General features: G+C 40.4%; 1 protein-coding gene across 3 annotated transcripts in view; it reads right to left on the bottom strand.

The window, feature by feature from the left end:
- DSC2 (desmocollin 2) overlaps positions 1 to 12,364 on the bottom strand; it is a 38,353-nt gene that overhangs the window by 25,209 nt on the left and 780 nt on the right. For 2 of the 3 annotated variants that reach the window (XM_061399684.1, XM_061399681.1), the window contains exons 2-5: positions 4,249 to 4,333; positions 2,882 to 3,081; positions 1,660 to 1,779; positions 118 to 273 (exon numbers count right to left, since the gene is read on the bottom strand). In XM_061399684.1, the coding sequence (XP_061255668.1) occupies positions 118 to 273; positions 1,660 to 1,779; positions 2,882 to 3,081; positions 4,249 to 4,333 (561 nt within the window). The remainder of the gene's footprint in view (positions 1 to 117; positions 274 to 1,659; positions 1,780 to 2,881; positions 3,082 to 4,248; positions 4,334 to 12,364) is intronic. The other variant, XM_061399682.1, reaches the window with a different exon arrangement.

Here is a 12,364-nt window from a genome sequence, read left to right as displayed (position 1 = left end):
ATACAATACTACCAGAGCACAGATGAGAAATTCAGGAGACAGAAAAGAGTAATTGAATTGAGGAAGAGAGGCAATATAGCCAAGCTTAATGTTACTAACACAATATGTAAACGTTACCTCAAATAATGGATATGTTTCACGATCTATAGAAGCAGTACAAAACAGGTTTCCAGTATCTCTCTCTACATAAAATAAATTGCGAGGTTCTTTGTCAACTCCAGGCCCACTTATGGAATAGTAAATAGTGTAGTTTTGGGCTGTATCAGATTGAATCTAGAAAGTAGACAATATATACATAAAAGACAAATTTTGTATTTCAGCAAAACTTTCATCTACATATTTACGCAATCACATTGATATTTTCATTACAATAAGTAATTACCCCCTTTAATTTATTACTATATATGAATAAAAGACAGCAATAGGAAAAGGAAGCCTAATAACTGAGAAATTCAAGAGCAAGGCATGAGGAAAATAATGAAGTAGCACCTTAGTTTTCCAGAATAACTAACGAATACTTTCAAAGGCTACATGTACCTACATGGATCAAGCATTCTGGACTTTTCTTGTCTTAGAAAACAAAGTATTCTGAGCATGAAAAGTTATCCTTTTATCAATTGTTTTAACACCTGAAGTTTTATTTTATCTAATGTAATATTTGAGACACTGGATTTAACGTATACTGTCTGCAGGGCAAACATCTGGAAAGTGATTTCCTTAATTAGTTTTCATTTCTCAGCATTGTCTTTATTATAGGGGTTGAACAGGATGAAAAAGAGTGAAAATATCTTGGTGAATGTGCTACTTTGATATTTGATTCAAAAAGAAAATTTTCTCTGGGATTTCCCCAGTGGTCCGATGGTCAAGACTTTGCCTTCAAATGCAGGGGGCACGTGTTCCATCCCTGGTCAGAGAACTAAGATCCTACATCAAAAAACATTTTTTTCCAAAGTATTTTCATCCTCTTAGTAGGATGCTGACTACCTATCAGAATGACTAACAATTATTTTCAAAAAAATTTTTTCCCAACTTTAAAATGCTCTTCTCTCGGTTGCACTGTATTTATTGGTGGGCTCTAAATAAGGTATCTCTCTCACCGATTAAAGAATTGGTGGAAAAGAAACCTAAGAGCTAGACTGAATGGTAGTGACCACTGATAGTGGAGAGAGGCACAAAGATTTGCTGAGGTTCCCACTGAAAGTTAAAAGAGAAAGAGAAAATGTGGACCCAGTGTGATTTAAACAGTGAACTCGAAAAGAAACCATGGAAAGGTGTACCATCTTTCCCTTTCATGGCATTTGACTTTTTATCGACAATTTCATCCTTTATTATGGAAGATGTTTGCGGGTTTTCTAGACTACGTCCAGGCTCTGAGATACACTTGATGATATGAAAATCCATTGAAGAAGCACGTGTTTGAGAGTGCTAGATGGGCTTCACAGCTTTATAAATGGCTTTTGCATGACTACAACTGCAAAAAAGTTTATGCAGGTATAGAGAGATGTATTTATACCATATATTGAAGCATATGATAGACACACTCATTCACTTATATATTCATATATACACATTTTAAAAAATAATTGCATACTTATTGTCCAAATTTTTAAAAGAGATGGAAACCATAGACTCTCACAGTGAAAAGAAAGTAAATTGTACCTGTTGAAGAAAAAGTGGGAATGGACCCAAGGAATTCTCAGGCACTGAGCAAGGAATAGGAGCCCATCTTCTCTTGGCACGTCTCAAAACTTTTTCCTGAGAATGCCTTTTCTTTAGTACCTCAATTTAGAAAACAACAACAACAAATAATCAAGTCAACAGCTACTTTATTTTTAAACCTGAAAAGTGATACATCTTTCTTCTCTCATTATCTCATGAGGATTAGCTGGGGAGGCGTAGGACCACGGTAGTGCTTGAAAACTAAACAAAATGTCAATACCACTAAAAAAAAAAGAAGAAGAAGAAAGCCCTGCCCTAACTGTTATCTCAGCAATCCTCTTGAGAAAATAACTTGGTGGGAACATAGAAGAGAGAGAGATGGAATCTGAAGCCTAGAAGCAAAACTGGGAGAAAAAAAAATTACTGTTGCCACATTGCCATGCAGAAACACAGGAGAAGAGATATGCAAAGAACGTTAAGTGGATAGGTGCCCTTCTAAATTCAGCATAAGCATCTTCCACTCACCAGCAGCTAGGAAGAGCCAGGGGACCAACAGAGAGATCTGTGTCAGAAGGAGGAGAGAAACAGGGGGACAACTCTCAGACGGCCGTCATGAGTAATGGCCAGGGGCTGAACAGAAGTCATTTTGATCTTGGGTGTCACAAAGTCAAATGCGTGCATGAGATCCGAAATTTAACCTAAAATACCCTTCCATTTTCTAAGATTAAAAATTATGCCAAGATACATGAAACCTATCTCTGAAGGCCTCAGGTGTCAGAGCATAATTAACCACATGATGACCCTAGTACCGCTGCCCAAATAGGACATCACAGTAAGTCATTAACATGTCATACGAGCTCCTGAATCTTTAAAAGCTACATACTCCAAATTACATATGAACATCTTAAGCAATAATGTTTATTGTTTTGGATACCTACTCCACAGTGAAGATCAAGAAACACTGTTCCATGTTTAATCTCAAGTTCTCATTCTGTCCCATATGCCAACTTCTCCTTTTATGCCCCAAATAAAAGGAAATTATAACCTGGGATAACCTAGGTTGAACCACTCTTTTCCATTTCAACAGTTAACTTGAGTCATGGTTTTCCTTCTTCTTCAAGCTAAACTAACCCCATCTTTTCTGATTCACATCTTCTCTGGTCATGTGAGTTACACCTGAAGAAGTCAATTCATTATACTTCATTTTTATACTTTGGCATACCTTTGTTTGATGTTCTAAAAGGACAAGTATTTCCTTCTCTTCTTGGGTCTCTGTGTTGGAGAGCAATATGGTAAAAGAGCTCTTCTCTGAGGACAAAAGAATGGCATGTGTTGTATAGACTGAGCCATCTTCTAAGATTTGGAAATCAGGGTCACTTGAGTGAATGAGAGTTGCAGATTTAAAGCACTCCTTCAGGTTAACTGTAGAAAATGCACAGAGCAATCATTTGTGAGCTAAATCAAAGCAATATGTAATTTTAACTGTAAGCTATGCATTTGAGGTGGAACAATCAAAAACTCTGACTACATTGACACTTGTAAATTTTGCATTTTTTAAAAGGACATATGAAACTACATGGTTAATTAAGTTGTTCTTAATTAAACATATCCACCATGTCTTTTACCGACTTCACATCCTTTTAAAAAAAGAGACATTTGTTCTTAAAGACATGTAAACTCCACAGTTTGAATATTAAACTCACACCAAAAGAAGTTTTTCTATATTAGCTGAAACTAGCCACAGAGCAACACAATAAAACACATAAAGTAAGTTAAATAGAACCTAGAAATTAAAACTGGAAGTTATTAAATTATTACTGAACTCTTTGCATCTGTTGTTAAATAGTCATCATATTCTGTCTCTACATTGATCCAATCTTTAGTTATACATTTGAGTTATATGAAAAAAATTAATTGATAAAAAAGCAATGAAAATGTTAGTCACTCAGTCATGTCTGACTCTTTGCGACCCCATGGACTGCAGCCCACCAGGCTCTTCAAGTCCATGGAATTCTCCAGGCAAGAATACCAGCATGGGTTGCCATTTCTTCCTCCAAGGGATCATCCCCACCCAAGAATCAAACCCCAGATCTCCTGCATTGCAGGTGGATTCTTTACCATGTGATTTTTACCATTTTTTTGCCATCTGATTCGTCATCATCTTTACTATTCTTCCCCACCAGAGAAGCCCATTAAAAAAAAAAAAAAGTGGAAATAAATGTCAGGAAGATGCCAAAATAGTTTAGGATAAAAATCCAAAAACAACACCTTTAAACTCAAGAAATAGTTTCAATACTATTTCTCAATTTCAAAGACATGTTTTGACACATACCATAACCTACCTCTAATGTAAATATTAGTAATTACTTCATTAATCAAATTAAAACAATTTTATGTTGTATAATCATGTCTTTCAATAAAGAACAATATTTCATTCACTGGATTGACACCATGTGTATTAAAATGTATTACAATGTATTGTATTAGTTTTAACTATTAATTCCAATACAGTCACTCTTCTAAAGATTACACTAATTTTACAAGATCACAGCAAATTAGGATTTATTGCATACTTCGGCAGTTTCTTACCTCTACCAATAAATTTTTCAGCATCTAGTTTAGCAGGAACATGTAGTGTCACTGTTTTGCAGGCATCACAGGCAAATGTTAAGATCTAAAAAAATCAATATTATGCATGAAAAAGAGCCTTTTCATGTGTACACAGTTTGCACACATTTGTATAATTATAAATCTGTTTATAAAATTATCAAAATAAAATACCAAGCATATAATGGGATTAAGAATTCAGAAAAAAAAATTGCATAGAAGAATAAAACCAATAGAGAGCCATGGTTCCCTCCCTCACAAGGCATGTAAACCCAGAGAATTCCTTATCCTCTTGGGCTTTGTTTCCTAGTCTGAAAATGGAGTTAATAATGGAGAAGGAAATGGCAACCCACTCCAGTATTCTTGCCTGGAGAATCCCAGGGATGGAGTAGCCTGGTGGGCTGCCATCTATGGGGTCGCACAGAGTCGGACATGACTGAAGCGACTCAGCAGTGGAAGTAGCAGCAGTAACGACACTCTTTTGTGGGAAAACACTGGAAACTATTAGGAAGGCAGCACAGACATGTAAAAATAACAAAATAAAAACAAATCTAATGAGTCAGCAAATCATTTCAATTATCTGTGAACTGCCTATGAGATGTGGTACCAAATCAAAAATATCCTAAAGAAAAGCCCAACACTTTTAAAGACAAGCCCTGACTCACTGCCATGCTCCTGCTGCTAAGTTGCTTCAGTTGTGTCCGACTCTGTGCGACCCCATAGATGGCAGCCCACCAGGCTCCCCCATCCCTGGGATTCTCCAGGCAAGAACACTGGAGTGGGTTGCCACTTCCTTCTCCAATGCAGGAAAGTGAAAAGTGAAAGTGAAGTCGCTCAGTTGTGTCCGACCCTTAGCGACCCATGGACTGCAGCCTACCAGGCTCCTCCGTCCATGGGATTTTCCAGGCAAGAGTACTGGATTGGGATGCCATTGCTTCTCCGACTCACTGCAATGGAATGATTTAAAAATTATTTACCTGTGACCCCACACATACAAGCACAAGACTTTGAAATATGAACTTATTTTGAACTTCTCATTAATGAAAATTAAAGTCAGTGTTAAAAATATTTCACTTAAAAATGTAAATGATTTAGTGATATATGGTGAATGAGTTCCAATACAATACGTATCTGAGCCCACTGAAAATAAATTCGGTTCTCTCTGAAACTATAAACAGATGCTTCTGAAAGATTGAGAGTTTTTTTTTCCTATATTTTTGCAAAGGTTTTTGGCCAAAAGCAAAATAACTAACGAGCATTTACATTGTTATTTACAAATCTATAAACATAAATTAAAATCGTCAAAATTGGAATGAAAATTTTTATCTCCAAAACACATTAAAGACCATTTAATTATTCAATTTAACTTGTGTATGAAGGACTAAGCATGGCAGAGATTACATTTCAATTGGAACTGAGCAATGAACACAACCAAGGGACTGTACTCAAATAAAAATATTGAGAAATAAAAAGATGAGAAGAATTCTCACTGGTTGCCTAGTCTAGAGCAAATAGGAGAAGGACGTGTGAAGAGCCCAGCTCAAGGTGACAGGAAGCACACACCCACTGATTCATTCAACCCATGTTTCTTGGTTGCCGCCTGGGTGCCAGGCAGTGTTCACAGGCTACCACAGTGAACAAAGAAAACTCCTTGACTTCACTGAGATTATTTTATAATGAAAGACAAAAAGTCAATACACAAATGCACCAAGATCACATAACGCCATGAGTAAGTGTTACAAGAAAAGTAAAACAGGGAGAGAGGGTGATAAAAGAAAAGACCAGAATGAAACAAGAAAGCAAACCAATTCACTAACCAGGGGAGAGCCTTCCAAGTGGAGCAAAAGCCGCGCCAAAGGCCCTGAGACGCGACTTCACCTGGTGTGTCAAAGGAACACAAAGGAGCCCGCAGCTGTAAACACAGGCTTCCCAGGTGGCTCAGTGGTAAAGAATCTGCCTGCCAAGCAGGAAACGTGGGTTCGATCCCTGGGTTGGGAAGGTCCCCTGGAGAAGGGAATGGCTACCCATTCCAGTATTCTTGGCTGCCAAATCCCATGGGCTGAGAAGGTTGGCAGGCTACAGTCCACGGGATCACAGAGTCAGACCCAACTGAGCAACTCAAACAACAAACAACAGCAGTAAACACAGAGCAGGAAGAGTGACAGGACGATATTGAAAAGACAGTCGTGGGCGTATTAGATAGGGTCTAAGGACCACAGGGACGAGTACGGTTTTATTCTGAGGGCAAAGAGAAGCAGCCGTATGTTTAGAGACTATGGCATCACGTTGTGAGCATTTACACAGACTCATTCAGGTGGCCACGGGAAAACAGACGGAAGAGTGAAAGTGTTAGTCACTCAGTCGTGTCCAACTCTTTGTGACCCCATGGACTGTAGCCCACCAGGCTTCTCTGTCCATGGAATTCTCCAGGCAAGAATACTGGAGTGGGTTGCCATTTCCTCCTCCAGGGGATCGTTCCCACCCAAGAATCAAAGCTGGATCTCCTGCATTGCAGGCGGATTTTTTGCCATATGATTTTTAGCATTCTTTGCCATGTGATTCTTCACCATCTTTACCAATAGCCAGGCTGCTCTGTCCATGGAATTCCCCAGGCAAGAATACTGGAGTAAGTAGCCATTCCCTTCTCCAGGGGATCTTCCCAACCAAGGGATCGAACACATGTCTTCCACATTGAAGGCAGATTCTTTATTTTCTGAGCCACCAGAGAACACACAATAGACGACCAGAGTGGAAGCAAGGAGACCCAATGGGAGGAATCTAAGAGAGGAGGGGTGGTGACTTGGACTAAGGTAAAAATGATGGAAAAGGTGAGGATGGCCAAATTAAGACAGCATCTCAGATAACAGCGTCCTGGACATCCACTCATTCATTCAGCAAATATTTATTGAATGTCTAGTATGTTCCAGACACAAGCAGCAAACAGGGTTCTCATGAAACATTCAAGTCAAGGGTAAGACATTTACAATTTCAATAAAGGAAGATAAAAGCTATGACAGGGAAATTCAGGGTGCTTTGGGAGAGCACTGGGAGCCAGCCCCTTCTAAGGGACAGGTGAAGAGGGGAGACATGTTAGTCACATCCAAGGAAGGCAGAGCTTATATGTTCCCAGCACAGGAACTGCATGTGCCCAAACCCAGAGAGGCCACAGACCTGAAAATGCCATTTGCCATGGTGATGTATATAGCACAAGAGGGAGAGGAACTGAAAATGGATTCAGAGAAGCAGGTGTGGGAGAGAGTCTGAACAGCCTTCACACAGTACACTCATAGATCTTTTTTTTCGTAAAGATAATAAGAAACCAAAAATTTGTTTTAAGCAGATAAATGACATAAGCAAGCTTTCCAGGTAGCTCAGCTGTAAAGAATTTGCCTGCAAAGCAGGACCATGGGAGATGTGGGTTCAATCCCTGGGTTGGGAAGGTCCCCTGGAGGAGGGCAAGGCAACACACTCCAGTATCCTTGCCTGGAGAATCTCATGGACAGAGGAGCCTGGTGGGCTACAGTCCATAGCGTTGCATAGAGTTGGACCAGACTGAAGCAACTTAGCGCGTGCACACACACACACACACACACACACACAAATGACATAAGCAACTTTCTATTGGAATAAGGTAACTCTGACCAGTGTGACAAATGAACTTGGGAAACAATTTTCTTTGCCAAGAAGGGCCCTAGGGCGTTCAGTCAAATCCCTAGGCCAAAATTAAAAATAACGGATACATGTTTTTAAACCATCCTAAAACATCTAACAAGGAAGTCCTAGGCAAAAACTGAGGATTAAGATAGAACACAGGAGTAAACAGAAAAAACTTCTAATCTGAAAAGATTAGATTTTGGTTTTTTGGCCTCAAATAGAAGGGAGCAAAATCAAAGCATGGACCTGCCTATGATCTAAGAGAAGAGCCACTCATGTTAATCTGGACTCCCAAATGCAAAACCTTCACTGTAGGTATGAGCTAGAAGTGAACTAGCCTCGCATGGACTTGTGAGCCACACTCATGTTATTCAGATGTTCTAGGAATAGGAAACTCAAGCCACTAAGTAAGTAGACTTAGAATGTGATCAGCACCATGGCTGCTGAAAACCATTTGGCCAAATTCAATAACCATTCTTAAACTTTTTTTTAAAGAAAAGAGCCCCCAATAGGAATTGATAAGTGCTATTTCAATATGAGTTTTATTTTACATTATAATCACATCACCAATAGAAAAGCCCTAACATAGCCTCACTAAACTCAGAAACAAGATGGACTTCCCAAGGGTCATCACCTATAGCTAACATTACATTAAAGTATATTAGATATATGAATGAAAACAAGAAGGTAAAAGTAAAAATAACTATTTGCATTTGATATGACTATTTATCTGGAAAACCCAAGCAAATTAACCATAAAATAGTAAGAGAATTTTAGTAAGGGTGCAGAAATAACTGCTAAAATACACAAATCATTAGTCTTCATCCACATAAAGCCAGTTAAGCAATATATTGGGGAAAAAGAAATCATTTTCAAAAGTGGTAAAAGAAAAAAAGTTAGAATACCAAAAAGTAAACTTAAGCTTATGTGAGAAAAATCTGAAAATATTTCTGAAGGACACAAAAGAAGACTTGCACAAAAATAAATATGTATCATTATTTTGAATAGAAAAAAAAATCAACAATGTAAGTATATCAATTTACACAAAGTTAAATTATGAAGGTTATGAACCTAATAAATCCCAACAGTACTTTTTTTCCAGAACTAGACAAGCTAACTTAAAAGATCATAAGGAAACCCAGAGATTGTCATAATGAGCAAACGAACTTAAGTCAGACAGGAGAAAGAGTGTATGACATCCCTTATACACAGAATCTAAAAAGAAATGATACAAATGAACTGACTCCGAAAACAGAAATAGACTCACAGACTTAAGAGAACAAATTTATGGTTGCATAAACCGGGTGGGAAGGATAGTTAGGGAGTCTGGGATGGACATGTACACACTGCTATATTTAAAATGGATAACCAGACTTCCCTGGTGGTACAGTAGATAAGAATCTGCTGTCAATGAGGGGGATACTGGTTCGATCCCTGATCAGGAAAATTCCACATGCCATGCTGCAATGACCGAAGCCCGGGCCCAGCGACAAGAGAAGCCACTGCAATGAGAAGGCCACTCACGACAACGAAGAGCAGCCCCCTGGCTTGCCACAACTAGAGCAAAAGCCCACCATGCACAGCAGGAAGACCCAGTGCAGCCAAAAAAAAAGAATTCAGGCTTAATGGATAACCAAGGATCTACTCAATAGCACAGGGAACTCTGTTCAATATTATGTGATAATATTGAACCATCCCCTGGATGGGAGGGGAGTTTGGGGAAGAATGGATACAGGTATATGTATCACTAAGTCCTTTTACTGTTCTCCTGAAACTATCACAACATTGTCAGTCAGCTACACCCCAATACAAAATAAAAAGGTTTTTAAAAAATGAAGTGATAATTGGTATGTTTTTAAAGAGGTCATAAGGAAAAAATAAACAATTAAAAATAGAAAAATTATGAAAAAGAAAAGCAGTGAAAGGATATTAGCTTTAGCTGACAGTGAAAGGTTTTACGAAGTCTCAGTAATTAAAACAATGCAGCATTTGGTATATCAACAGAAGGAAGTGCATACAAATTGGAAAGGAAGAAACAAAACAGTTTCTATTCACATTTGTTACAACCCATATAGATCATAAGGTTGTAATTTTTTGTTACATTCACCAACCATCTAAGAGCTTCTACTTCTCCACATTCTTGCCTACAGAGCCTGTTCTCAAACTTTTGGACATCTGCCAAATGAGAAATGACATTTCAATGTAGTTTTAAAATTCATCTTTCCCTATTATGAGTGAGGCCGAAATATTTTATGAGACATTTTTATTACTTTATGGTTTTTCATGTTAATGCTGGACTTGATTTATAAGAACTCTTTATCTATTGGTAGATTAGCTTTTTCATAAAGGCTCCAATCACAAGATGAAATTGCATTAAGGAATGACTTGAATTTAACAGTGGAGATCCCTGACGACCTTAGAGAAGCTTCATTAGGTGTTTAGGCAGAAAGTTACTCAGTCATGTCTGATTCTTTGAGACCCCCTGGACTGTAGCCCACCAGGCTCCTCTGTTCATGAGGATTCTCCAGGCAAGAATACTAGAGTGGGTTGCCATGCCCTCCTTCAGGGAAACTTCTCCACCCAGGGATCAACCCCAGGTCTCCTGCATTGCAGGCAGATTCTTTACGTCTGAGCCATAGTGGAAGTACATTGAGGTGGACGTGGAGTGCAAATGTGTGAGGTGAGGCAAGACTAGGAAGTTGGGAGCTGGTTCATGGAATGGTGAAGGATGACTTGGGTGCATGGGGAGGAAGAGATTATGTCCCACAAGCCATTTGTATTCAGTAATGCTTCTCTTCTCTACAGGTCTATCACACATGAGGCTCACAACCAAAACCATCTGAGGCTGGCAGGGCTCTGCAGACGTGCACAGGAGCCTCAGAAGAGCTGAAGACACACCAACCCAACCAGCAAAAACGCAGCAGGATGAGGGGTGCGGCCAGAGTCACCCCACTTCTGGCTGACGCAGCTTTGAAGCTAAGGAAGGTCAAAGAAAGACGATTATTCAACTTTAGATTATTCCCTATATCTGCTTTTTCTAAAAAGAGTCTGAGAAGACACACAGAAACTTCTGTTAGTATATCTGTGTTAGTTGCTCAGTTGTGTCCTACTCTTTGCAACCAGGTGAACTGTAGCCTGCCAGTCTCCTCTGCCCATGGAATTCTTCGGGCATGAATACTGGAGTGGGTTGCCATTCCCATCTCCAGGGGATCCTCCCCACCCAGGGATCAAACCTGAGTCTCCTGCATTGGAGGCAGATTCTTTACCATCTGAGCCACCTGGGAATATTTATGGCCTGTGCATTTCATTGCCTGAACCTAATCATGCTTTTTTCCTTCAAGGGCAATGGTTCAGAAAGAAGTGTCCAAAAAAAGGGGGGATGGGGGAGTCGACTTTACTGAGAATCTAATCAAAATCGAGACATTTTATGACAGTTATTTACATATTCCATTCTCGATTTCCTCGACAGTTAACTGTTAATTGCTGTGTACCTGGCCCTTTGTGTTATTAATGTGCCCCAGGAAATGAGTTAAGGTTTGAAGTCCATAAGGAAAGCCATTCTAATGATAGCAACGACTACAATTTCATTCATTAAAAATTTCAGGAATTCCGTGAAACAGGACAGCGGTAGAGTAAAACTGGATATTTCACGCCGCCAGTTCCACCAGTCCCAGAAGGAATTCCCCGACTGTCTGTTCTCCAGTTTCGTCCCCGTGTCCTTCAGGTTTGCCTGGAGCCCTAATGCCTGCGGCTCAGCTTGAAAAGGCCACTACAGGCTTAACCCCCTTGCTCTTGGTCTCTGTGACTTTTCTTCTTCCAGGGTATCCCGGGAGCTCTATCTGGGGAACCCCTGGTCCCACACTCTCTCAGGGGCTGCTCCCCCGCTCTAGATTCCGTGCCTGCAGCCCCCTCCCCCAAAGAGAGCCCGGGCTTTTTTGCCCGGGGGTGGCGGGGTGAGGGTGGTGGCGTTGTCCTTTCCCAATAAGGCCACCCCTACTTTCTCTCAGAGCTTTGGGGAGGTGGGCTCGTAGATACTGTGTTTCATAAAGTGGAAAAAAAAACTGGAGCTGGAGGGCGGGGAGGGGCGGGCGGTGGGAGGAAGAATCCGGATGCCTCCGAGGCGACCATTTCCCCAAAGTTTAAAGGGAGTGAAACCTCACGTACGGACCCATAATAGAAACCTTAACTGAGGACCATTTGGGAGCCGTCTACCATTTTCACGCGCAGAGGGTCCAGACCGCCCGGTCTCCGCGCTTCCCTCCCCTTCACCCACAGCCTAAGATAAATTCCCCAAAAGGCGCCTAGACCTCTCTTTCACCCCAGGATCGGCGGGTTTGGTCGCGTCCGCCCAGCGGCTCGCCTGGTCGGTGACCGGAACCCGGCCCTGAGCCGGCCTGGACTGTCCTCCCCCGCGAGGTGCGCGGGCTGGAGGCGCTCGGAGGCT

The sequence above is a fragment of the Bos javanicus genome, chromosome 24 (assembly GCF_032452875.1).
Source record: "Bos javanicus breed banteng chromosome 24, ARS-OSU_banteng_1.0, whole genome shotgun sequence".
Classification (NCBI taxonomy): domain Eukaryota; kingdom Metazoa; phylum Chordata; class Mammalia; order Artiodactyla; family Bovidae; genus Bos; species Bos javanicus.
The sequence above is the reverse complement of the archived record's forward strand: the minus strand, read 5'-3'. Positions and strand labels throughout refer to the sequence as shown.